Source organism: Amblyomma americanum, chromosome 10, assembly GCF_052857255.1.
Source record: "Amblyomma americanum isolate KBUSLIRL-KWMA chromosome 10, ASM5285725v1, whole genome shotgun sequence".
In the NCBI taxonomy this organism is placed as follows: domain Eukaryota; kingdom Metazoa; phylum Arthropoda; class Arachnida; order Ixodida; family Ixodidae; genus Amblyomma; species Amblyomma americanum.
Window position 1 is genome coordinate 2,099,624 of NC_135506.1, and position 23,604 is coordinate 2,123,227.

General features: G+C 45.2%; 1 protein-coding gene across 2 annotated transcripts; it reads right to left on the reverse strand.

Annotated features, from left to right (window-relative positions):
• Nucleotides 1-1,465: 1,465 nt before the first annotated feature.
• Nucleotides 1,466-23,452, reverse strand: LOC144106628 (uncharacterized). Of its 2 annotated transcripts, none has more exons than XM_077639474.1 (7): nt 23,130-23,452; nt 20,684-20,992; nt 19,310-19,434; nt 16,911-17,186; nt 7,899-8,015; nt 2,581-2,717; nt 1,466-1,878 (listed from the first exon to the last, which is right to left on the reverse strand). In XM_077639474.1, exons 1-7 carry the CDS (start codon nt 23,229-23,231, stop codon nt 1,652-1,654), a joined length of 1,293 nt encoding a protein of 430 aa, XP_077495600.1. In that variant the 5' UTR covers nt 23,232-23,452; the 3' UTR covers nt 1,466-1,651. The 2 variants fall into 2 exon arrangements, with proteins under 2 accessions (XP_077495600.1, XP_077495599.1); XM_077639473.1 differs by having other exon boundaries at nt 20,654-20,992.
• Between the last annotated feature and the right edge of the window lie 152 nt (nt 23,453-23,604).

Here is a 23,604-nt window from a genome sequence, read left to right on the forward strand (position 1 = left end):
TGTAACAGTGACTACGTCAGCGGGCTCTCCTTCAGTTTCGCCATGGATGAACTGCGCGCCAGACCGAGTGTGTCAACTCTTCGACGTCGCCGTCAAGCCGCGTCCGATCATCCAGTCGATATAGCTCGTCAAGAAGGTGTACAACAGAGGACATGAGCTAAACAAGCCGCTGAAACCACGGAGCAACGAGAAGCTATACTTACGAAGCAACGGAACAGAGGTTTCGCTTTGTATAACTAGGTTTAGAAGGGTTAAATCTCGCCAAACTTTTATCCTGGAAGACGGAAAACGTGTGGCAAAGGCTTTGGTGAACCTGCATAGAAATCCGATTGCATTCGTGCAATCTGTGCTTACAAGGCACGACTGACTCCAACTGTGCAATGTGCCCTCTTCATCTTGCGTTTTCGTTTAAGAGCTGGAGCACGTGGAAATGTCATGATGGTATCTGTTGAAACCTTTTTCTTGTCATCTTTTTAACGTCCAGGAGTGTTCGTTGCTTTTGCTTGTTTTCATCTGCAGCCTATAAAAGATCTTTCTGAATAAAGGATTCAGTTCTTAGTCAGCGCTGTGTTTGCCATGCCTCATTCTTGGTCTCTGTTAACAGTATGGCAAATTCAAACTAACTCACTCAGCATTTTGTCCTCCAGGATTCGGCACTCATTGTAGACACCACAGCATGCAACCTAAGTGCTATCACATTTTCTTTAAGAATGTGGTTAGGAAGGTCGTGAAGTTTTTTTTTATTGTTGTCTCGATTAGAGCAGGATTTTAACAGCCTAAATATTTCAGATAGGAAATACAAGACAACCACATACTGCCAGCTGGATCCAAACCAACGACTTGTGCATGTCACATGCAACCAATTGAGCTGTGGCAGTGGCTTTCTTTCCTTCCCCTTCTGAAGATGTTTGCATTGCATGTAGCCTAACCTTAAATTTGTTCAGGAGCATCGCATCCAAAGAAAAAAAAAAGATTTGAGAGAAAGAAGCATACAGGGGCTAACACTGCTTGCACAACAGCATCTATGCCATGGCAACCTTTGCTTGGATCCAGGAACCCTTGGTAAGTGACACTGATTGCTTGGCAACTATAGAATGTTGTGAATATGGATCCACTCAAAAGAGCTGCGAGGCGCATTAAGCATCTTCCGTCACTGTGACATTGGCTTTGCACATTAGAGTCGCAACCAAGGCTCTGGGTAAGAGTTTAGTATTGAGAGTTTAGCATTGTGAAATGCCAGTGCTGATCAGTTCTCGTAGCATACACTGCAGTCATGCAATATAGACTCGTAACTGCCACATTCATGCCTTACTGGATTTACTGTCGTGAAAGCAACTTTCTGCCTGCCCTTGCACAGTTATCCTTTTCACATTGAAACGATCTCAGTACTGCTATATGAGGTAGAAGGCACGGCATGCTTCCATCCTTCTTTCATTAGTGCACTCTGAATGATAGCCATCTGTGCTGTAGTCGTACACCTTCAGATTTTTTACGCTCTCGATAAGCCCGTGCAAGTCTGCTAGGAAGCAGTGGAAGTCCGTTACACTGCTTTGCGTTGAGAGCGCTACATTTCACCGGCAGCAGATCTTCCATGGAGCAGCTGACAACCCACTCGTCCTTGCAATTCTCTCGTGGTCAATGGCGCTGTTGTCTACAAGATCACAAAGCGTGGCCGGCTTCTCAGGCTTCTGTTATCTGTCCGCTGAGGTTGTAGGAGAGCAAGTGGTTGATCTTGTGCTAATTTTGGTGCGGCTGACATCACAGCTGACACATTGGCTGCAGTGGTGTTGATAAGTACAGCAGAGGTTGGTGTTGGTGCAGGTGGTACACTCTGGGCCAGGTTTGGTGGCTTGGTGCTTGCATTTCCGCGCCAGTGGTCTGGAACAAAGGCAGAACCCCATAGCGAGTGCTGAGTATTGACTGATTAACCTATTGTGACTATGTAGACCTATCTGTCTCTGTTGCAGGTGCTTACAGTAATGACTGTCACAGCAATGACTATGAGCTCTTCTAGAAACACTTGTATAGAGGGCACCTTTAATGCTCTGTACACTTGAGAGCACCAATCATTGATAGAGCTGTCAAAGCAGCCTAGGCATTATGCCGAGAACGTATTGTATTCATTCTCCTTCGTGCTTCAATTAACAGCATAGCCAGTTGCTGAACAGCCCCTCCGGCCTGTGTAAAACAGCTTATTATTTTCGAATTTTGAGTTCTTTTTTTAAATCTGTGTATTTAACGTGGTCCTCCATTTATCGCGACTAGCTCATGGCCTTTTTCAATTTGTGGTCAGCACATGAGACGAGCTCTCTTGCACTCTTGGAACATGGCTAGATTGCTCACGAAGGATTGTCATCACGATGATTGTTCTACACGACGATGAAAGTACTAGCTTGCTTTGGAAGTCGCGCTCTGCATGCCTGCCTCTGTGTAGTCACCATTACACAACGGTATTAGTATTTGTTTCCATTTCTTGCTGGGAGATGACTGTGCAAGCAACCAGGCTGCATTTATGACCGCAGTGTGTAAGATTTATTGCAGCATGTGCCAGATGACATTTAGAAAGAATGGAGAACTCACCAGCTGGCACGGAGAAAGAGTAGATGGCAATGCAGAAGCAGGCCACCATCACAAACGAAAGCAGGGCGGCCACCACAAGGAAGCGAGACTTGGGGATGGAGATTATCTCCTGGTGTCCCGGTTTGCTGTGTACCACGCTGCAGAAAAAAAACATTACACCCCACTACAGTAAACGTGCATGTAATAAAAGATGAAAAATGGACATAGAAAATTGGAAATTCTGGAGGTTGTCAGTGCAATGCCAGTGTAGAGCTAGGATAGCAGTCTGTAATTAGTGTAGCATTAGTACATAACGTAATTATTAAGGAGGGAATTTTTTACTAGTTTCTTTTATGAACCAGCACTGTATGTGCCATCAACGTTAGTTGAAACGTGAACAGGATAACTGAAATGAGAATGCATTATTAGCTGCTGAAGAATACATACAGGTGGGATCCACTAACACTTCTATGCAGCGATCTTCGCGCCATCGAAGTGAAAATAAAGTGCACTTGTAGTCAGCCTGCCCGCCATGGTGGCTTAGTGGTTCGCGCGCTCGGCTACTACGCCTTAGTTCCCGGGTTCAAACACAGCTGTGGTGGCCACGTTTTGATGGAGGCGAAATGCAAAGGCACCTGTGTGCTGTGCAATGTCAGTGCACATTAAAGATCCCCAGCTGGTTGAACTTATTCCAAAGCCCTCCACTACAGCACCTCTTTCTTTCCACTCCCACCGTCCTCCCTTCCCTTATGGAGCATTTCTTTTTAATCAGTCTCCATAAACTAAAACCTCATTTTGCTGTTCCCATTTCTCATCTTGTTCGTGTTTCATGTGATGCTGACATACATACAGGGCCATTTTCTTTAACCATTTCCAGATTTTTATTTTAAAATTGTGAGAACACTTAAGCAATTCTTACGACGTGTAAATGCGAGAGCAAGCGTAGCTGGCTCCCTGGGTCAGTGGACATCTCAATCGCGCTTTAAGGTACGTGGCAATGGGGACGCCGGTGGCCTATTGCTCCAGGAAGGGTGATGACGTCATATGCACGCCACGTTTCAGCCATGAGTTGCAAGTGTGACCGGCCCACTAAGTCAGTGGATTCACACTGACGACACCCTGATCTATCTCCAAAGAGTAGGGCACTGCCTCTTGAATTTTCATAGAATGATTCCTTCTTAGTAAAACACGTTGCGGGGCTAGTTGGTTATGCATATTCTTTCGTTAAAATTTAAGCAGCGCTAACTTTTAGGACGAATACCGTCCTGTCATGTCTTCTGTGTATTCGTCCTAAAAGTTAGCGCTGCTTAAATTTTAACGAAAGAATATGATTCCTTCTTGATTTGCCTTTTTCCACTATCGGTACAATTCTACACTATGCTTCTTTTCCACTGAATTGATCCAGTTTTTGCCTTCCGCATTTTTTACCTGTCGTTTAATGCTCTTTCTTTCTCCATCCTTGTGTCCTCCATACTTAGTGGTTAGTTTCCTAGTCCTTTTCCGCCATAGTATAAGTATTTAAAGGGACTATGCAATGAATAAAAAGTCGTTTGTAAATGTTTTCAATGCTTAGAAATGATGCTAAGAAGCATTCACACCAAGTATGAGTCTTCAGAACTGAGCCAGCAATTTATTATGAATTTTTAAAAACCGTGTTTTTTAAAAGTCGCGGACCGATTGGTGTGCTCGTAGTGACCGATTTTGAAACTAAAATCGTGAAAAAAAGACGTCACTGTACCCATGACGTCACCAGGCCACCACACGCTGTCATTCGATGGAGCCACAGCAGCCACGACGTCACGGGTACACTTACGGCAGCCGTGAAAATCGTCTGCTCATGCCGCCGCGCGACCCTCTCGGGCAAGCGCGAGCCAGGGCATTGCCTTCGCGCATATGGTTTAAATTTTCCTCTGCCGCCTCCTTCTATTGGGAGTTACGGAGCCACTCGCAGTGGCTCGCCGAGTCGCTGCTGTCGTCGCTGGCGTTCAGCCGGTACGGCATGAACGCATAGGGCTCGATGCCCATCGCGGCCATAAGAGCAAGCAGTCACGCCTCGAGGTCTGGGTCCATCAGACGACAAACCAAAAAACGACATATCAGCAGTTATATTGCTGTTTTTCCATGCCTCATGCGACTTAAAGTTCAACTGCACGTCAGAGCCATTGTTCAGTTGATGCAACCGAAATTGTGCTAAGAATAAATTCAATTATAAATTATTTAGTGGTCGTAGGCAAATACCACAGTGTGCTCCATGTATACCAATGTCTAACGCATCGTTTGAAAGAAAAACATGCAGGCAAAATTTTGGTATGTGCTAGATAATAGTGGCATATATAGTTGTACAAGCGTGCCTGTGTAGCCTAGTCAGGCATACAGGAATGCCTGTCACACCTTAATTTCATTTCATTTCATTTATTTCATTTATCTCTACCTTAAAGGCCCGAAGGCATTACATAAGGAGGGGCTTACAAATGGGTTTGTGTAAATGCACTCATTATGAAAACATAGGCACAATGAACTTAACACTGAAACTGTAAACACTAAAAAAACACTAAAAAAGGAGGATCAAGCGGTTACAAAATGGTAAGCAGAAAAAAATAAATTAAAAAATAAAAGAAAAAGCACAAAAATACTGGAAAAAAATGCAGGAAAAAGTACAGGGCAATTACAAGTTCACATGTTCTGAAATTGACTAGTGAGTAGTGAGTTGCAATAAGAGTAAGAGTAAGAGTGGCAATTAAGCGAATGCACTCTAGACCCGTTTACTTTTCGCTGGCGTGCAAGGCTGTGTGCGCTGCAGTTTGGTGAGCGCAAGTGGCGCCATCTGGTTAACAGGGAGGGGGTGAAAGGTGGACGTCACTATCTCGTTCAGTTTGCAGTCAGCAAGGCGAGCGGCAAGGTGCTTCCTCCGAAGGTGAAAAAACTTCGCTAATTATGGGTGGCTCGACCTACTGCCGTGTTTACCAATGTCATAACAGCTATAAACCTCTGCAGGCAAGGTACCGAAGATAACATTTTATCGTTTTTCATGGAGATCGTGCATCTAGGGCAGCCTGTCCCCTTTCGACTCCTGCAAAACCCTGTCCACTAACGGAAGCATGGTACAGTTCTGGACGCCGCGTCTGTCCTGCAAGCCAGTTCGATGGGGCATTGACAATAGCATCAGCTGGACATCCGGACTGCAGTTGGGGAAACAAAGCTCCCAATCCTCCCGGTATTGAGAACAGCGGCAGCAAGGGGAAAAAACCGACTTTTCCCAAGTTCGTTGCGGATGGAAGCCAACAACCTTTTCAGAAGCGGAGATATTTCTTGGAAGGAGGCGGCTTCAAGATGACTAGGCCGCACACGGTAGCGGTGGTGCTGTGTAACGGTGGCCTCATCTCAGTCGCCACGAGAACTGCTGGAAGAGGACCCTGGAGCCGCCCCGGCTGTGGGCAGGCCTCCAGGCCTTACGTATGTCCATCCAATAGAACCTCTTCCGGTCTACGTCACGGATGACATTTCGAAGGAGGGACGAAGGGCATGGCTTGGAGTGGTTGGCAAAACATTCTGCTGCTGGTGGCGTGGCGCAGTGGATTTGGTCTCGTGTAGTGATGGTTCTCAATGCCGTCGAGTTTTTGCGTGGTGGAATGCGCTAGTATATCAAAGACCAGCCATATATACTCCTTTCGCTTTCCGAATAGCGAAAACCGGTGAAATATATGTTTTGGAGCTGTGAAAACAGCAAATGTGACCAACGTCGAGCATTGTCAGGATCTGCAGATGTAAGCAGATGTACTTGGCTACCTATGCGCCCATGTATACATACTTCTGTGTAAACAAGCAAGCACTTAGTTTGCTTTATTATCCTCCCCAACGTTTTGTACTGAAACCATGACTGATCGAGCGCTCAAAGGCCCGGATAGCATGTGACTGCTGGAAGTACTCAAAGAACTTCTAGATAGGTAATTGTAGTTTATCTTATTTTATTTATTTATTTATTTATTGATACTGTCAGCCGTAAGGCCATTACAGGGAGGATGCATACAATTCAAGAAGTACACACAGCCACAAGTACAAAATTTATATAAACTTATATGAAATCATCTTGCCAGCAGATAAGCGTTAAAGAAGCTATAGCTTCTGTCGCGAGACTGCTTGCAGTGGTATGCCAGTTTGCTTGGCTGCTCAAGTACAGCCGCATTCTAACCAGGAATTGTAACATACTCCGCTGGATCAAGTGGTGTCGTGTCCCACTCAAAAAGTGGTTTTGCTCGCGTCATTTAAGTGCGCTTTTAAATACTAGTGCACTCTGCATAAATACGATGCAGTGTTGTACAACACGCGCTTAATTACCCCGCTGTTTTGCATACAGCTGGTTCTAGCGATACATGTCATATTGGTTGTTCCGCACTGCACTTGCCCTCGAATACAATCTAGCCATGATATCGTGTTTCGTCAGTCGTAGCGTAATCTAAAGACAAACTAGAAATGTTTGTACTTAGAGAAAAATCGGCCAGCCACTGCTGTCCTCGCTCAAGAGGGCCCACATGCATTTCGCAAGGCTCTGCAGTCCCTTCCGTGAAGGCGTTTAGGATGCAGTCACCGGTGCCAAAGTCTGAAATAACGTACTTGCCAGCATGCCCTTCCATTGCTAGGCCTTATTTCAGTGCATGTACACTGCACAGGTCAGGCTTGTTCTGACTAGATACACGAAAATAGCTCCGAAGTGCTTGTTTGCCAAGCATTTAAAATCATTTTTTTCCAGTTGTCATGTGTTCGGGTAGTGGAGTGCCTCATACTTTGGCCTTATTTAAATATAGTTAATGTACAACTTCAGGTAGAAAATACTCGCCATCGGGCAGTTCGCAACACTCCGCACAGCAGGCAGCCCAAACCGAGAAAGCCGCTTCTGCCAACCCAGCCTGTTTTCTCTCGGCACTCTCCCTTGCCCATGTACTGCCCTGACGTCACACTGTTTGCAAACAGGGAAAAGGTCCTTTGGACACTTGTCAAGTAACCACATTTCCGGGCTAGGGAGCTATAGGGACATTAGGGCATAAAACCCGCCGCTTGGCAATGCGATGCGACGTTCCTTTGAGAACTGTAAATGTGTAAAATAAACTTGTACAGTTGCCCCTTTAGCGCTCTCTGGCCCCCTCTAGTCCGTCACCGGCCACCTCGTTCCTGATTGACATCATCCACACAGCCTGGAGCATGGCGCAACCTGGGCCACAACACTAGCGACAATTGCTTCACACTGAATTGTTTCTTGTACTGCATATATATGTGTCAGATAGTGTAGGTAAGAGATATTTTGGAACCAGTGACGATTAATGTTGCGTCTTATGGCACTTTACCTGACCATGGAGCTGTCTCGTTGCAGGCTTCGCTCAGACAGCGACGGGTGTGTGCTGCACGAATGTTTCACGGTCATGAGGACCTCTATGCTTGTCGGGAAACTTGTTGGAAAATGGCTGTGAAGGGGAAAAAACAGACCATTTGTATTTATTGACTCAAGATTTCACATGCAGATGTTTGGAGCAACATGCCATTTCAAATTGTTCAGCTATGAAAACAGCATTGCTTTCAAATACCCTGAGCACGGAGAGCTGTTTACCAGAAGTCATGTACCAGGCCGTGCCATGCTGAACAATTCAGCACCACTGAATGGCCACTGCACTATATGTTTAGCAGTCTTCAATGACGATGCTAAAGCAAAAGTCGGCCTTTACATTTCCCTTTTTGAAATAGCCGAATTGAGACATTGAGGACAATTGATTCTCTTGTAATTTTTGGGTATGTTGATCTTTGATAAAACTGCATTTAAACATTTTCCTGCCACTCCACTTAAATTTGTAGCGTCTACACCGAAAAGTATGCTGAGATCACCATTTCAACGTCAATGGTTTATGGTTTATGGGGGCTTAACGTCCCAAAGCAACCCAGGCTATAAAGGAAGTCGTAGTGAAGGGCTCTGGAAATTTCAACCCCAAAGTTCTTTAACGTGCGCTAACATCGTACAGTACACAGACCTCTAGAATTTCGCCTCCACTGAAATTCGACCGCCGCGGCCGGGACTGAACCCACGTCTTTTGAATCAGCAGCCGATTGCCATAACCACTGAGCCACTGTAGTAGCCTCAAAGTGAATGGGGTTATAGCCAAGCCGATCCGTGCTAAATAAATAAAAAAAACAACACACTGCAGTTTACTTGCGAAATCGGCCAGTGGAGGCGACACCTGCACTTCCATTTCTTGACCTTCAATTTCTAGCTTATTAAAGCTCCGTTTTCACTGAAAGCAGCATCTTTGTCGTTTGAATGTGGTAATTAATCTATCGAAGCAAGCCAATTTCAATTTTTCCTTAGTGCCCTTTAATATCCTAGCGCGGCATACTTGTCTTAGTACTTATTGTCATCACACCAGGTGCCTAAGCGTAATTTTAGCACCATTGTTATTTCTTGGTTTATGACAAAATTAGATTTAGCGAAGCGGAGACATACTAGTGTAGGCAGTTTACCGGATGCGGCTGTGCACACGCAGTGGCCCCGCCTGACCCACTGCGCGTGCGCAAGAGGCATCCGTTAAACCAGTATACGGCTACATTAGTATTTATTTATTTAGTTAGTTCCACAATACTGCAGACCCTCATTTGAGTCCAGGCAGGGAGGGCAGAAAAATACATTCACTCAATACAAGAGCAGCTACATCGTAAAACGCAGAACAATAAAATTGTCTAATGTAGTACATGTATCTAAAATAGCTCACAGAGTGCCTTGTCAAAATCAACAGCCGATATCACCCGTAGAGGCAGGGCGTTCCATTCGTCAATCGTTCGCGGAAAAAAAAAAAATTTAAAAGCGTTAGTATGCGCGAAGTATGGTGCTAAAGTGTGATTATGATGATGACGAGTTCTGCATGTTTCTGAAAACTGCACATAGTGGACTGGAGAAATGCCTAGTTTTCCATGAATTAGTTGGTGAAGGAAGGATAGGCGGGCAATAATGCGTCTGACGTGGAGTGGTTTAATATCATTTGCTGGCATTAACGAAGATGGAGAATCAGTTCCATTGTACCTATTAAATATAAAACGTACTGCACATCTCTATTTTTTCTAATTCTCTTATGTGTTTTGTTACATGGGGGTCCCAAACGATGGCGGCATATTCGAGTTTTGGTCTTACAAGCGTATTGTAGGCTAATAGCTTGCAGCTGCTAGGTGCGCCCCTAAGTTTATGGCAAAGAAAACCAAGTTTATGTAAAACTGGGGATTTAATGTGGTCTATATGGTCATTCCATTTTATTTGCGAGTTTATTACAATACCAAGATACTTATACCTTGGCACTTCTTTAACTGAAACACCATTAATGCAATAGTTGAAGGAAAATGGATTTTTCTTCCTTGTTATTCGCAAGAGCACAGTCTTCTGAGTATTTATTTCCATGCCCCATTTTTCACTCCAGGAAACGACACTAAGCAAAACATTATCTAAATGTTCCTGGTCAGAAACGGAAGATACCGGAGTATATATCATGCAATCATCGGCAAACAGAGCAATCTTAACAGCTGGATTAATACCGGAAACTAAATCATTTACATAAATTAAAAAAGTAGGGGACTAAGCACACTTCCCTGAGGGACCCCAGAGGTTACAGGGAGTGGGGAAGAACAACTACCGCCAACCTCCACAATCTGCGTTCTGTGTTGTAGATAAGCTGCAATCCAAGCAATAGCCGTAGGTGGTACCCCAATCAGTTTCAATTTTAAAAGAAGCTTGTTATGTGGCACCTTGTCAAAGGCTTTGGCGGAATCTAGAAATAAAACATCAATTTGGCCTGACTTGTTTAAAGCTGCACTGAAATTATGAATGGCCATTATCAGTTGGGTAGTGGTAGAGAATCCCTTCGTAAAGCCGTGCTGAGCAGGGTTTAAGGCACCTTTGATGTTTAATGTTGCAAGTATATGATTGGCAATAATATGTTCTATAAGGTTACAACAGGATGTCGTTAGAGAGATCAGACAGTAGTTGTTTACACAGTTGATCATCATTTTTATAAACAAGAATAACCTTCCCTGTGAGCCAATCGGGCGGCAAGGAGCAAGAAGATAAGGAAGCACAAAATATTTTGGACAAAAAAACGAGAGACAATGATTCAGCATAGTGCCGCAAAAATGCATTAGGGATGCCATCAGGGCCGGGAGAACACTTCGTATCTAATCGGAGTAGCATTTCAATGACACCTTCATCAGATAGAATGTCTAAAGGTTCAAAGGAATCACAAACAAAACCGTCAATATTTTCATCTCCATCAGCTGAGAATACTGAGTGGAAATAAATATTAAATTCGTGACTATTTGTTCGATCGGCTTATGAGACTCTCTCATATGATTCCAAAACTTAGCAGGATTACATTTTATGAATTTTGGGCGACATTCTGTGAAGTACCATTTCCTGGAAAATCTAATTTTCGAACAAAGTTCAGCTGCAAGTTCTGCTAAAAGATCTATGTTTGCCCGTTTCGAGCGCATCAGGTGCTTGACTTTACGTCTCAGATGAATTATGTGGTGATTAATTCACGGATTCTTTTTCTTTATGGCTTTTTTTTTGTCTGGAATGAAATTCAGCAGACAGGATTCACAGTGCTCCTTGAAAGTATCCCACAAAACCGAGAAATATTCACCCAAAAATCTGTCAAAAGCAATGTCTAAATAATCAAGTACTAATTCATCATTTGCACGTGAAAAGTCTTTTATATATTTAAGCAAATTTTTGCATGGTTTATCACAAGAAGAAAATTTTAGAGACACCAGTACCAGTCTGTGATCTGATATTCCCTTTAATATAGACGACATGTGCACAAAAAACAAGCGGCTGACAAATACTGTCTAAAACGGAACTCTCACCCTTGTTGGCTCAGTTACAACTTGTACAAGTCATGAACAATCATTAGGTCTGAAATTATGCCTGCATTTTCAGAACGTTCAAAAGATCCAGTACACCAATTCATATCTGGAATATTAAAGTCTCCAGAAATAATGATTATACTGTTCCTAAATGAATACATATGATCCTGCAGTTTGTACATATAGTCAGGACCAGAATCTGGAGGCCTATACAGTGCACCCAGAATGAAAGTGTGACCAACGTAATTGACCTTTAGGAATAAACTTTCATGGTTGTCTATTTGCTGCAAAGCCTCACTTTTAAATTTTTTAATAGGATAGCGACGCCGCTGCCGCGGGAACCCCTATCGCGCCTGGAGACATGGTAAGAGGGAGGAAAAACGCAGTCGTCACTAACGCCAGAGTGAAGCCAAGTTTCAGTTATCACAACTATGTGGGGACTATGAGTGATCAGTAAGACTTCAAGTGATTCTGCTTTATTTACTACGCTCTGAGCATTGAGGTTAAGAATAGTTAGGTGTCGATAGCTCGAAGGAGTGGGTGCGGGTAGTCAGTTGGAGTTTCGTGCAGGGTCCGAGGCGATTTTAGTACGGCTATTCGATGTGTCGTTCCAGACAAGCGTTTCATTGTCAACAATCAGTCTATCGTGTACCAATCTCACTTTATGGCCGTCATCATTTTCCTTTCGAGCTGACTGCGAGTAACTTGCATTTTCGTAATGTTTCCTGAGAGTAGTCGTTCTGAATGTAAATGACAGTGTCTTTTAGTTTCCCTATGTTTTTAAACACGGTGTTCTTTTCATCAAGATCTTAGAAATGAACTATTATTGGCCTCTTTTTATTGGTTGATATACCAAGTCTGTAGAAACGGTTTACTGTTGAAGCAGAGACATCAAGCTGCTTGTGAAATACTTTGTTAAGAATGGTTTGCTTTAAATCTTTTTCAGTTTCTTCCTCTTTTTCTGATACTCCATAAATGACTATGTTTGCGCACCTGTTACGATCTTCCAAACCAACCAATTTTCAGTTTTGCATGTGAAGAGACTGATGAACAGAATTCAAGTGCTGCTCGACAGCTTTTTCTACTTGAATTATTCGGTCAGACAGGGAAATGATAGCCGTATTTATCTTTTCATGTCGAATTTTCAGATCACAAGCGTCCTCCTGTATGCACTTCTGGGTTTTTAAAATCTTATCAAACAATGCTTGTACATTAGGACCTGGGTTACTTTCAACATCTTCACACAAGAGAAGTTCACAAACGCTTAGACACTCGTATGCCATACAAATAACACGCTGTGGGCTCGACATTACCAGCAAAAAGGAGTCATCACTTCTGTAAGCATAACCGACACTGACCTGCATAAACAGAAATGGAGGCATGCTTAGTGCGAAGTTCCGGCGCGGTCCGCCGTGCCCACTGAAGATGAAGCTGTGCAGGCCTCCTTTTTTAGCTGAAGCTGTTGTCGACGTCACGTCACATGTCTCCACTTTGCTAAATCTCTCTACTCTTATCACCATGTGCCTTCAGATACATGGTGCTGTTGAGATTGGTGGTGGTTTCTGACGAACAAAGGTTTCGAAACATCTTATTTTCATTTTATTCGCGTAGCTGTGATTAGTAACGAGGCAGCTTTGGGTGGAAAAACAAGATGCCGCATATTAACAGCTTTAATGCTTGCTTGCTTGGACGCGTCAAACCGAACCTTGCTGAGCGCGCCCCAGGCGGTCCGACCGTGCCTGTGCTGAGGAGAGTGACACATGCCCGAGCACCTGAGCCTCTAAAAAGCTTCTGTAGGGGTTCCATGAGTATGTCAGACGTGTGCCATGCAGGAAAGCATCTCGCAGAGCCACCACCTCGGACACAACAGGAGACATGCAGACGCAGCCACACGCTGAAGCTGTCTGTCCGTCCCATCGAGGAGTCAGTCTCCGTGGGCTGCTCGCTGTCAACACTTCACGCAGTTCCACACATGAAGAGACCTGAACTGTCGCATGTGCTTTAGATAATGATATTAATAGTAATGATATTAGAATCGGAAGTAAAAGCCTTTACCTCATGTTTCTGCACTGCTTGGTGACACGCATCTCAAACGTGAAAAAATCCAAGGAACCGTGTCATGGTTCAGCTGTGCCTTTTTTGACTAAAAACCCTAGAGATCACATTAGGGCCAGGCTCTGCTTGCAGCTGCTTAGGCGGATGTGCTCCGAGCAGAGTACGCTAACTTTTGTTGGCTTGGAAGTCTCCCTCCTCATAGCAGCGACACTTTGCACTGCGAGCTTTAGAACTTGTGGGAAACAGTGAAAGACAACAAGTACAGTTGCAGCCGTAGTTGTTCGTGCACCCAAACGCAGAGCAGTACCTCGGGTTGAACCTGGTGCTCAAACATGAGGAACAATACACGCAGCACGCAGCTTGCTGAAAGCTCGCTCGGGCTGCTCGAAATACTCCCGGCTCCTCATCGTGACGTTACGTGAGCCGACATAAACGAGGATATGAGATGTATGATGGAGACAGTACCAGCAAGGTCGTCACTCTAGTACATATATCAATTACAGCAATCTGCAAAGGCAATATAACGGATACTGACATACCCCACATGATACTAGAAATCGTGCCTGAAAAACCTGCGGATAACAGCGCTTTCATGAAACGTGCACAGCCCACCGAAACAAAGGAAACCCAGAATGAAAGGACTGTTCAAAGAAGCCAGCGATATGGCAGGGCAAAAACCACTGCTGATCCTAGGAGACTTCAGTGCGGCAAATCCCAGCTGGGGATACCAAACATTCGATGACAAAGGCAAAAGCATAGCAGAAAGTGCAGATAAATACTGCATGGAGCTAGCTAATGATCCCATAACTACGACGAGGATAGGAAATGGCATCTGCAAAGACACCACGCCTGACCTAGCCTTCTCAACAAATAATGAGAATATCCAATGGGAAAATATAATGGAAACCTTAGGGAATGACCACTTCATTCTTAGCTTCGAAATAGCCGCAGGAAAAATGAAGAAGAACCTATAGGAACGCAAAAATCACAAATTGGGAAGCCTTCAGAAACCACAGCGAAGAAACCACAAAACCAATAAACAACACTGAAGAGTGGTGCTTGGAGCTTACGAAGGCCAGAGAAAAATACATGAAGGTAATCGCTCGCACGGAGAAAAACCCGGATATAGACAGCCACCTCCTTCACCTATAGGAAGCTTGAAGAAGCCTTATCAGAAGATGGAGGGAGCAAAAAAACAACAGGAAACTCAAACTAAAGATCGCGGAACTAACCAAAAAGGCATATCAGAGCACGCAGACAACATTGTCACGCAAAACCTGCAACAGTTCACGTAAACACTTAGTGGTAACCTAGGCATGGCACTAACTTGGAACATACTAAGAGCCATGATAGATTCAAACGGCTAATCCACATCTTCCCCGGTATGGAAGACCAACTAACGCAGGCTCTGAGGGAGAGATGCTACAGCACAACCAAGCGCCCAAAGCAAGACCAAGAATATAATACCTGGGGGATAGACCAATCACAAAGAAGGAAGTAAGGGCAGCCATAGGGGAAGCCAAAAAGAATACGGCGGCTAGAAGAGACAGAATAAACAACGCCACAATCAGAAACATAGGAGACACGGCCATCGCTGAACTCACCAAATACCTAAACAAAATTTGGGAAAAGGGAATCATGCCGGCAGAATGGAAGCATGCACAGGTAATTATGATACCAAAGCAGGGCAAAAGACTCTAAATCGAAAACCTAAGACCAATCTCCCAAACCTCCTGCCTAGGGAAGACATACGAGAGAGTGGTCAATGAAAGGATCGCAAGCTACATGGAGGACAACAGATATCCCTCTGACGCCATGTATGGCTTTAGAAGGGATAGAGTGGCTAGAGTAGAAGGGGGCTGTCCATGCAAGATGTATTCCTACAATTAAAGGAGGAAGTCCTCACTGAAGTACCAAGAAGTGGAAAACGCATAGTACTAGCACTCGACATCAAAAGAGCCTTCGATAACGTGGGGCATGTTGCAATCATGTAAGGTCTCAATAACATTAACTGCGAACAACGAGCATTCCGATATGTCAAAGCCTTCTTGACGGACCGAACGGCTACGATAGGCATCAAAAACACAACATCTCAGAGTTTCACGGCACCCTGCAAGGCTCAGTAATATCACTGCCATTATTCAGCATAGTGATGATAGGACTGAACGAAAAAAACTCGAGGAAATAGAAAACATCACCTACGCATTGTATGCAGATCATATAACAGTATGGACAACCACAGGCTCCCTAGCAGCAAAAGAAAAGCAGCTGCAAAGGGCAATCGACCAGACTGAATTAATACGCCAGGGCCAGAGGACTATCGTGCTCAGCAGAAAAATCGGAATATGTACGAATCAAGAAAGGCACAAGGAAATACGGCTCCCAAATCACCCTGAAACTTGAAAATGGGACAATACCTGAGAAAAGGGACGTCGCAGTACTTGGAATGTGGCTGCAAAACACGGGCCGCTCTAGTAAAACCATCGCTTCCCTTTTAGAATACAACAGAGCAAGTTGCCAGAATCGTGCGAAGAGTCAGCAGCAGAAAGAAGGGAATGAGAGAGCAGGACATTCTAAGACTCATAGATAGCCTCGTCACGAGCAGTGTAACATACAGCTTCCCGTACCACGAACTAAACAAGCAAATTCTACTAATCGACTGTACTACGCACTACGCAAAGTATACAAAACGGCGCTCAAACTTCCGATGTCAACAGCAACCGAAAAGCTAATGGCACTGGGAGTATCGAACAGCTTCGGCGAACTACGAGAAGCGCAACGTATCGCACAACTAGACAGACTCATTTAAACAAGAACAAAGAGACGCCTAATAAAGGAGTTAGGGATGCCCATGGGCACACAAAAAGACAAGGAACAGATTAAGGATGCAGATAGAAACAGTATCTGGGTAAGACCCATAGCCAGACACATGGACTCCAATATACACCATGAAAGAAGACAAGCCATGGAGTGTCCGAGCACTTGGTAGGTAATTCAGCAACAATCCCAACGTGGTCTACACAGACGCAGACGCATCGACGTGGTCTACACGGATGCATCGCACCTCAGCTAGCTTACTCTTTTACAGAGATAACCTTTAAGACTACGTTTCCAGTTTTTGAGGCGTCGTTGTTGTAGGCCTAATACCAGTGCAACACGCTTGGTCAGAGGAGAGTGACGTCGTGCATGGCATCATGACAAAGTGCCAGGCTGATTGGCCAGAATGACAGGTAACGGGGCATTCACTAGAGTTTATCCGTGATGCCAATGTGAGATATAAACGCGACACCCAGAATTACTAAACACAGTGTGGCGTCGGAATCTTGTACGCCAGTCGTAACAGAAAATCATAACCTAAAAGCCTCGTAAATTTTTCTCCACGCCAACGCATGTCGAGTGAATCGACTTACCGGCTGCAGGGTGTCGGCGCCACCTCTTTCATGGCACATATCTCTCCGCTGCTCTTCTGGGCGAGAGACCGGCATTCCTCATGCCTGTGGTGGTGCTCGCCATCCCGATCCTTCTCTTTGATCTTCATGGCGATGTTGCAGTGGCTTGAACAGAGCTGGCCGAGCAGGGCGTCTAGTGACAGGACGCCCGTGGCCCGCGAAGGGCTGCGCGCTTGCGTTCGTGATGGAGACTGGCTGGGGGTCGCCTCCTGACCTTGGCAACCTGGGAACGCCAGGCTGAGGAGGAGAAGGATATATGAAGAAAGGAAAAACGCAGTATTAATTGTGTGCACAAAAAATGAAAATTGGTTTTTGAGGAAAGGAATCGGCACAGTATCTCTCTTACATTTCGATGGACACCTCAACCACACCTAAGGGAATGGATAAAAGAGGGAGAGAAAAAATGCTTTGAGTTCAATGTTCCAAAGCCGCTCGGGCTATGAGGGGCGCCCTGCTACATATTGAAAGGCTTTGGAAAGCACACCTCCATCGAAATGCCACCATCACGGCCAGGATCGATCCCGTGTGTTTTGGGTCAGTATGCCGAGCCCAATAACCACTGAGCCACCAAAGAAGGAAGAAAGAGGTGCCATAGTGAAGTGCTCTGAAATAATTTCGACGACCACCTGGGGATCCTTAACGTGCACTTACATCGCACAGCACACGGGCGCCCTTTGCGCTCCACCGACTCAAAACTCGGCCGCTGCGCAGCAGCCGAATGCTCTAACCACTGAGCCATGTGAGTCATGTTTTTCGCATTTTTAATAATTATTTCTAAACTTTAGGGTCCACGCAGAGCTCCCATCAAAATCATTTGAGGGTCCCTTTAAAGCTCGCTTCATTGAACTGCGAAGTGTGCACGAGTGACTGCAAAGCGCACGGGTGCATTAATGGTGTTGATGTGCTCAGTGCACCCTTTAAAAAAAAAGAGAGAACAAAGGGTTTGTAAAGGGTGCCTTCATTGTAGTGTTACATCTTTAAGGGCGCATATATTTTTGCTGTGTGGTGTTGCAGTTAACCACTCGGCAGACGCCCCTGTCAGAAACGCACAAATTGCAGCGATAGTTGTCTATGGCACATTTCCTTCTTTTGAGGCATTGCCGTAACATGCCATGTTCAGTGGTTTGAACAGCATAGCATCTGCACTATACCAGGGAAGAAAAATAACAAGAAACATTATATCGACCACCGTGAATAGCTGTCGCTGAATTTCGCGTTACACAGTGATAATTACCGTCCTCTGAATTTTTTGTGGTGGCTTTGGGTTTTAGCATTTCGCTGCCTGTCATATTGGGCTGGAAAAAAATCTCTGGGAGGAAATGGAAACTTTCAGACAGCAATGCTTTTCTTAAAGGAGTATAGACACCTAAATTTGGGTGCGCATTTTCTTGCTTGTAATGATGCGTAAGGCTTTATTATACATGGATTACCACCTGGTATTCTCCTACGACCGCAAATAATTTATAATCCCATTTCTTTTTTGTGCAGCCATAAGAGGACTGTGACGTCAACATGTGCTTACAGGTCACGTGAGACATGAGAAAAACTGCAATATAATCACTGCTTTCTCATTCGTTGTTATTCCAGCTCTTGAGGAAGGCTGGCTTCAGCACTGCAGTAAATTAAAACGATGAAGCAGCAATTTTGTGGACATTTTTCCATGTCTCACATGACACAAAAGCACACTGACGTCACAGCCAGCGTTCGGCTGTTGAAACCAAACCGAAACAGCATGACAGAAAAAATTCGATTATAGATTATTTAGCAGTTGTAGGCGAATATCACATGGTGATTCATGCGTAGTAGTGTCTTCCCCATCATTATAGCAAAGAAAACATGCCACCAAAATTGGGTGCCTAAACTCCTTTAAATTACATAAATTAGACATCAATAAAACAGCAGATTTTCACGAAATAAAATGACAGAAGGACTTTCTGTGAAACAAAATGACGAGCTCTGAAGAGTGATAGCACACATTGTGAGGAAGCTCTGCTGCTATGGATGTCTGAATGTTGAGTAGTGGAAGGGAGTTGGTTCGTCAAATGGGGCTTATGTCTGGAAACAAGCATTTGGTATAGCATAATGAATTCTTAAAATTTGTAGCTATAAGCGAAACATTTTTCGCCCGCTCGCTTTTAATGAGTCGATCAGAATGCATGAAATGTGAAAATTCGCAAAGTTCAATTTTAACCACATGCAATTTTGTTTGATTACAAAAATTCATGCCTTAGATCTCGTAGGAGGACACTGTGATTTGCTGGTTCCTATAGCTAAAGGTGTATTTTGTTGGGGGATCTATAAATTTCGGTAATTCGAAAAACCGAGTGCTGGCTGCATGCTCGGGATCGCTGTGTGCGTACCGAGCCCTCTCGGCTGGGCATAGCGACCTTGACTTTCCAGGCAGCTGGAGCGGCTGACATGATGCAGGTCTCGGTGGCAGTGCTGGCACTGCTGATGACACTTCGCATTTGTCTGCATTTCCAGTCTGGGAAAATGTGAGAAAGACACGGTTTAACCTTTGAACGGGATGTAATTTTTTAGTGTTATATCAGTTACAAATATCCTGTTCAAGGTCAAGGTGTAAGAGCACGTGTGAACCTCCATCGTCCCAGGGGCCAGATCGACTCTGGAGGCCAGCGAACAGAACTGTCGTCCAACTTTGACGGCTCGTTTTGCTGCCAAAAGCAACGCGGTAATTCTACATTACTCGCCGTGCGAGTCCTCAGGAATGCATCGTAAGAGTCCGATGATGAGTTAAGTAAGAAATGTATTCGAACTGCATGTCACCACGTGGCACAAAGCAGGAAATGCAGTAGTAGACATCAGTGGAAGAAGCCTTTGTCCTGCAGTGAACTAGGCATGCATACGAAAATAATGATGTGACTACAGCGGTGACCCTCGCACTGCTCTAGGCAGAGCTTCGCGTTATCGTGAAAGCCGCAGCCTTATAAAAATTGTCTTTGTTTGCCTTTATTTTTTTGCTTTATTTGTGCTCTACATTCCACCCTTGCGCATTTTTCATCCGCACAGAACCAAAGACGTAAACTTTAATTCGTTATCCCGGAACTGCACGGTGAAGACTTGGCTGTTGAGAGAAGTCAGAGGCGCTGAACGACGGAACATTCGCCACGGCCACGAAATTATCTTCGTCGTCTAGGAAGTTTTATCCCGTGCTGGGTGCACGGAGTTCGTATTTATTTAGTCTGAATAAATGGCTCTGCCTACGTACTACTTTGGTGTATGAGGTACGAAAAGGGCTCAAGAGAGAGCAGAAGAAACAAACATTACGGCATTTAGAGAGGATATATGCAGTCATTCTGAAAGAGTACTGCATGGCCGGATCAGCGCTGCAACATATCGTTTGAACGCCATAGGAAGGAACAAGTGTAGTAGAAAGGTACCCATGTACCAGAGCTCAAGAGCAGTACATTTTCGCGAGCTAGTATGCCATGATGTTCAGAAATATTACTAAACACGGACATTGAACGAAGAACACTGAAAATCTTTGGTTTTTGATGAAAGTGAATGTGCAGTAACCGTCTCAGTTTTCAGTGGACATCTCAACCGAGTGCCGTGAGAGAGGAAAGAGGAAGCGTCCTCCTCATGCACGGCAGCCAAACGCAGTAACCACTGAAGCGCCGTTTGTGTGTGTACGATATGTCTGCGTGCAGTAAGCGCAAAGCTCCAGAGATTTTTCAATGCACCTGATCTGAAGACGCGAGAAGATTGCTCGCCTGGTGTCCTGCAGCCTGCTTGGTCCTGGTGCTCAGATCTTCTTCTGGCAGAGAGACGCGGACCTGGGGTCCACCAAAGGCTGCTGTCGGGGCAGGGGGAGGTCTATGGGTGGGTGGGGGCCCGGGCGGACAGGGCCTCTTTGGCGGTCGCGTGATCGCAGGTGGCACCGCACTTGACGACTTGGTGACTGGCTGCTGGCTACCGCTACGTGCCTGCTGTTGCGAGCTGCCGCTCTCGTGTCCGGCATCGTACTCGGCGCCCAGCAGCTGAGCCTCGTCGTCTTTGCTTCGCCTTCGGCCGCGATACCACTGGGTGAAAATAAAAGGTTTTACAGTGACAGCTGTGAAGGCATTAACGTTTATGTTGGCTCGTAACAAAACAATGCTCCGCGCTGATTGGTCAGACAACGCTCCATGCTGACTGGCCAGATTGGCAGTCCTTTATTGGAGCGATTACAGTGACGCCACAAAAGATGTCACGAGTTACCCTTCTCCCTCCTTCCGACCCTCATCCGTTTCCCTCGCTGTGTCTGTTGTCTTTAACGCCGGATGCCCACCTTATATGGATGGATACACGTGACCGTGCATGACTAACAGCCTGGCGTTACTGGTTATTGCATTCGGATGCTTCAACAGTCTCAGCAAAAGGCACCCATACCTAGATTTAATAAACATCTACAAGGGCATTTGGCGCCACCCTAGCTGTCGTTGAAATTCACATTACAACGGTTCGATCAATTTTTCATCGAGCATGTTCTTTCCTCTCCGGGCCTTATACAGCCTTGGTCAGAAAACGAGGTGTGTAGCCTGAAGGCTTTCGCTAAAAGTGTAAAGTAAATCCTGAAAGGGAACGACGGAACAGATGGGACAGAGGAAAATACGCCGTTTAGGCAACAAGTCGGCTGCGGTAAGCCTGGAGTAGCATATAAGGTGCCGCGGTCTATGGACCATTAATCTGGTACGTGCGATGCCTTGCAACATGAGCAGTCCATATTACGCTGAAAGTAAGCCGACAATCGGCATATCCTCAGATTTCAAACTGTAGCGCGCCAAATTTCTAAAAGCGATGTGCCTGTGGAACGAACTGAACCTATTTAAATAAACGCGTGCCGCCGTGGTGGCTGAGTGGTTATGGCGCTCGGCTGCTGGCCCGAAAGACGCGGGTTCGATCCCGGCCGCAGCGGTCGAATTTTGATGGAGGTGAAATTCTAGAGGCCCGTGTACTGTGCGATGTCGGTGCATGTTAACCCCAGGTGGTCGAAATTTCAGGAGCCCTTCACTACGGCATCTCTCATAGCCTGAGTCGCTTTGGGACGTTAAACCCCCATAAACCAAACCAAACCAAATAAACACGTACACAAGCAGCTTATGGAGCTCTTTATTCGGGGGAACCCTGCTCAACTCGCATCTATATATAGTGACAACACCAGGTTGTAGGGATATCTGAATCATAGCCAAATATCCTAACACCTGTGAGCACTTGCGAGGGACATCTGCGGCAAGTCCTTCTTTTAGATGTTCTGACAGTTCCGGTGGATATCCCATTCGAATAATATTACGGACACTAACTTGATATGCATTCTTTCTATAGAGACTTCCTGGCACGTTATCCAGTGGATATCCCTTCCGGGTGATATTACGGACCTTTGCTTGAATCACGTCTCATTATGTTTGCATAATGTTCGAGACAAAGATGGCAGAGTGGTCTCATGTTGTTTCTTATAGGATATATCTGAAACGTCGTCCGCTCATTTTCATTTCTTGTTTTTGTCATCACAGATTCATAACTGAATGAAATAATGCTGCTTAACGTGCAAGAACCGCTGGCTCCAAAAGTGGGGGGGTCTTATATTTTGAGTATATAAGCTTGCGAAAATTCTTTGTGCTGTGGATGTAAAAAAATATATGCTGAATATAACATCGTCAGCACCATCAGCAGGACTTTGTAGCGTTTCTGTAGCCTGCTCTATGTTTCGCTTATGGTAGTTAGACATGTTCGCCGTGATAGCATGTGATATGCTATGCAGATTTTACCCGTAAAAATGTTAGCACTGGGCAAAGCAACTGCACCATTATAATAGCTGTAGTCTTTTCTTCACGTCTAAATAGCAGAATATGTAAATTAGGCATTGCGAATATTTTAAAGCGAAAGCTTTACTAGCCTCATCGAGCCAAGGTCATCGGCACAGTACATTTCGCCTTCAAGTGGAGGTGTGTCAGCCATGTGACGTACCACGTGACTAACCACGTGAATCGCCGTACCCTTGAAAGGGAGACGGCACCGCTTTCACGTTTTGCCAATGACAGGCCAACATAGCAGTTGGCCAACCGTTTCCCGACGCTGGCCCGAGCTAAGTCGGCCGAGCGCACTGGCTACCATCTCGACGCCGGCGAGTTACCAACCATCGGCCATTGGTCAATTTCTCTTGGTCAATTTCTCCCGTACCTTGCTGAGAGGATTCCTGAAGAGGTGGTCGTCCCCCGTGTTTTCGGCGCGGCATTCAACGCTGCGACAGCGCCGAGAGTGTCCTTTGCGAGGCTCCTTCATGCTGCAAGCAGCGTGGCGGTTTTCAGGCTGACAGCGGACAATTCCGAAAGCCAGCTACTTCTACGCCGGAGCGCAGCGTCTGCCTTTGTCGGAACCGCCGCTGACGCAAACCGCGCGCGCCAAAGAAACGCCGAATCTTTCTTGTCTTCGAACATGGGGTCCGTAACAGAGGTTGTAGTTGCCATATATTTGTAACTTTGAAACTTTAAATAAACGTGCAAGAAAAATTTGTTCGAGGCTTTGTGTGCCGCAGTGTAGCATCTTTACAGAATCGTAAAACCCGGGCTGCCCGCGCGCCTACGCTTCTGTAAATTTTGTTTCACGTTCGTTACTTGGCCTCTTCATCTCTTCCATTCTGTGTGAAACATAGTAT

What these genes read in the sequence shown, in the direction of transcription:
- LOC144106628 (XM_077639473.1), bottom strand. Translation starts at nt 23,231, where the DNA reads ATGAAGGAGCCTCGCAAAGGACACTCTCGGCGCTGTCGCAGCGTTGAA. An exon ending in TCAGGAATCCTCTCAGCAAG is followed by an intron (nt 20,993 to 23,129) that starts GTACGGGAGAAA and finishes ATTTTCACCCAG; the next exon opens with TGGTATCGCGGCCGAAGGCG. An exon ending in GCGCCGACACCCTGCAGCCG is followed by an intron (nt 8,016 to 16,910) that starts GTAAGTCGATTC and finishes TCCCCTTCACAG; the next exon opens with CCATTTTCCAACAAGTTTCC.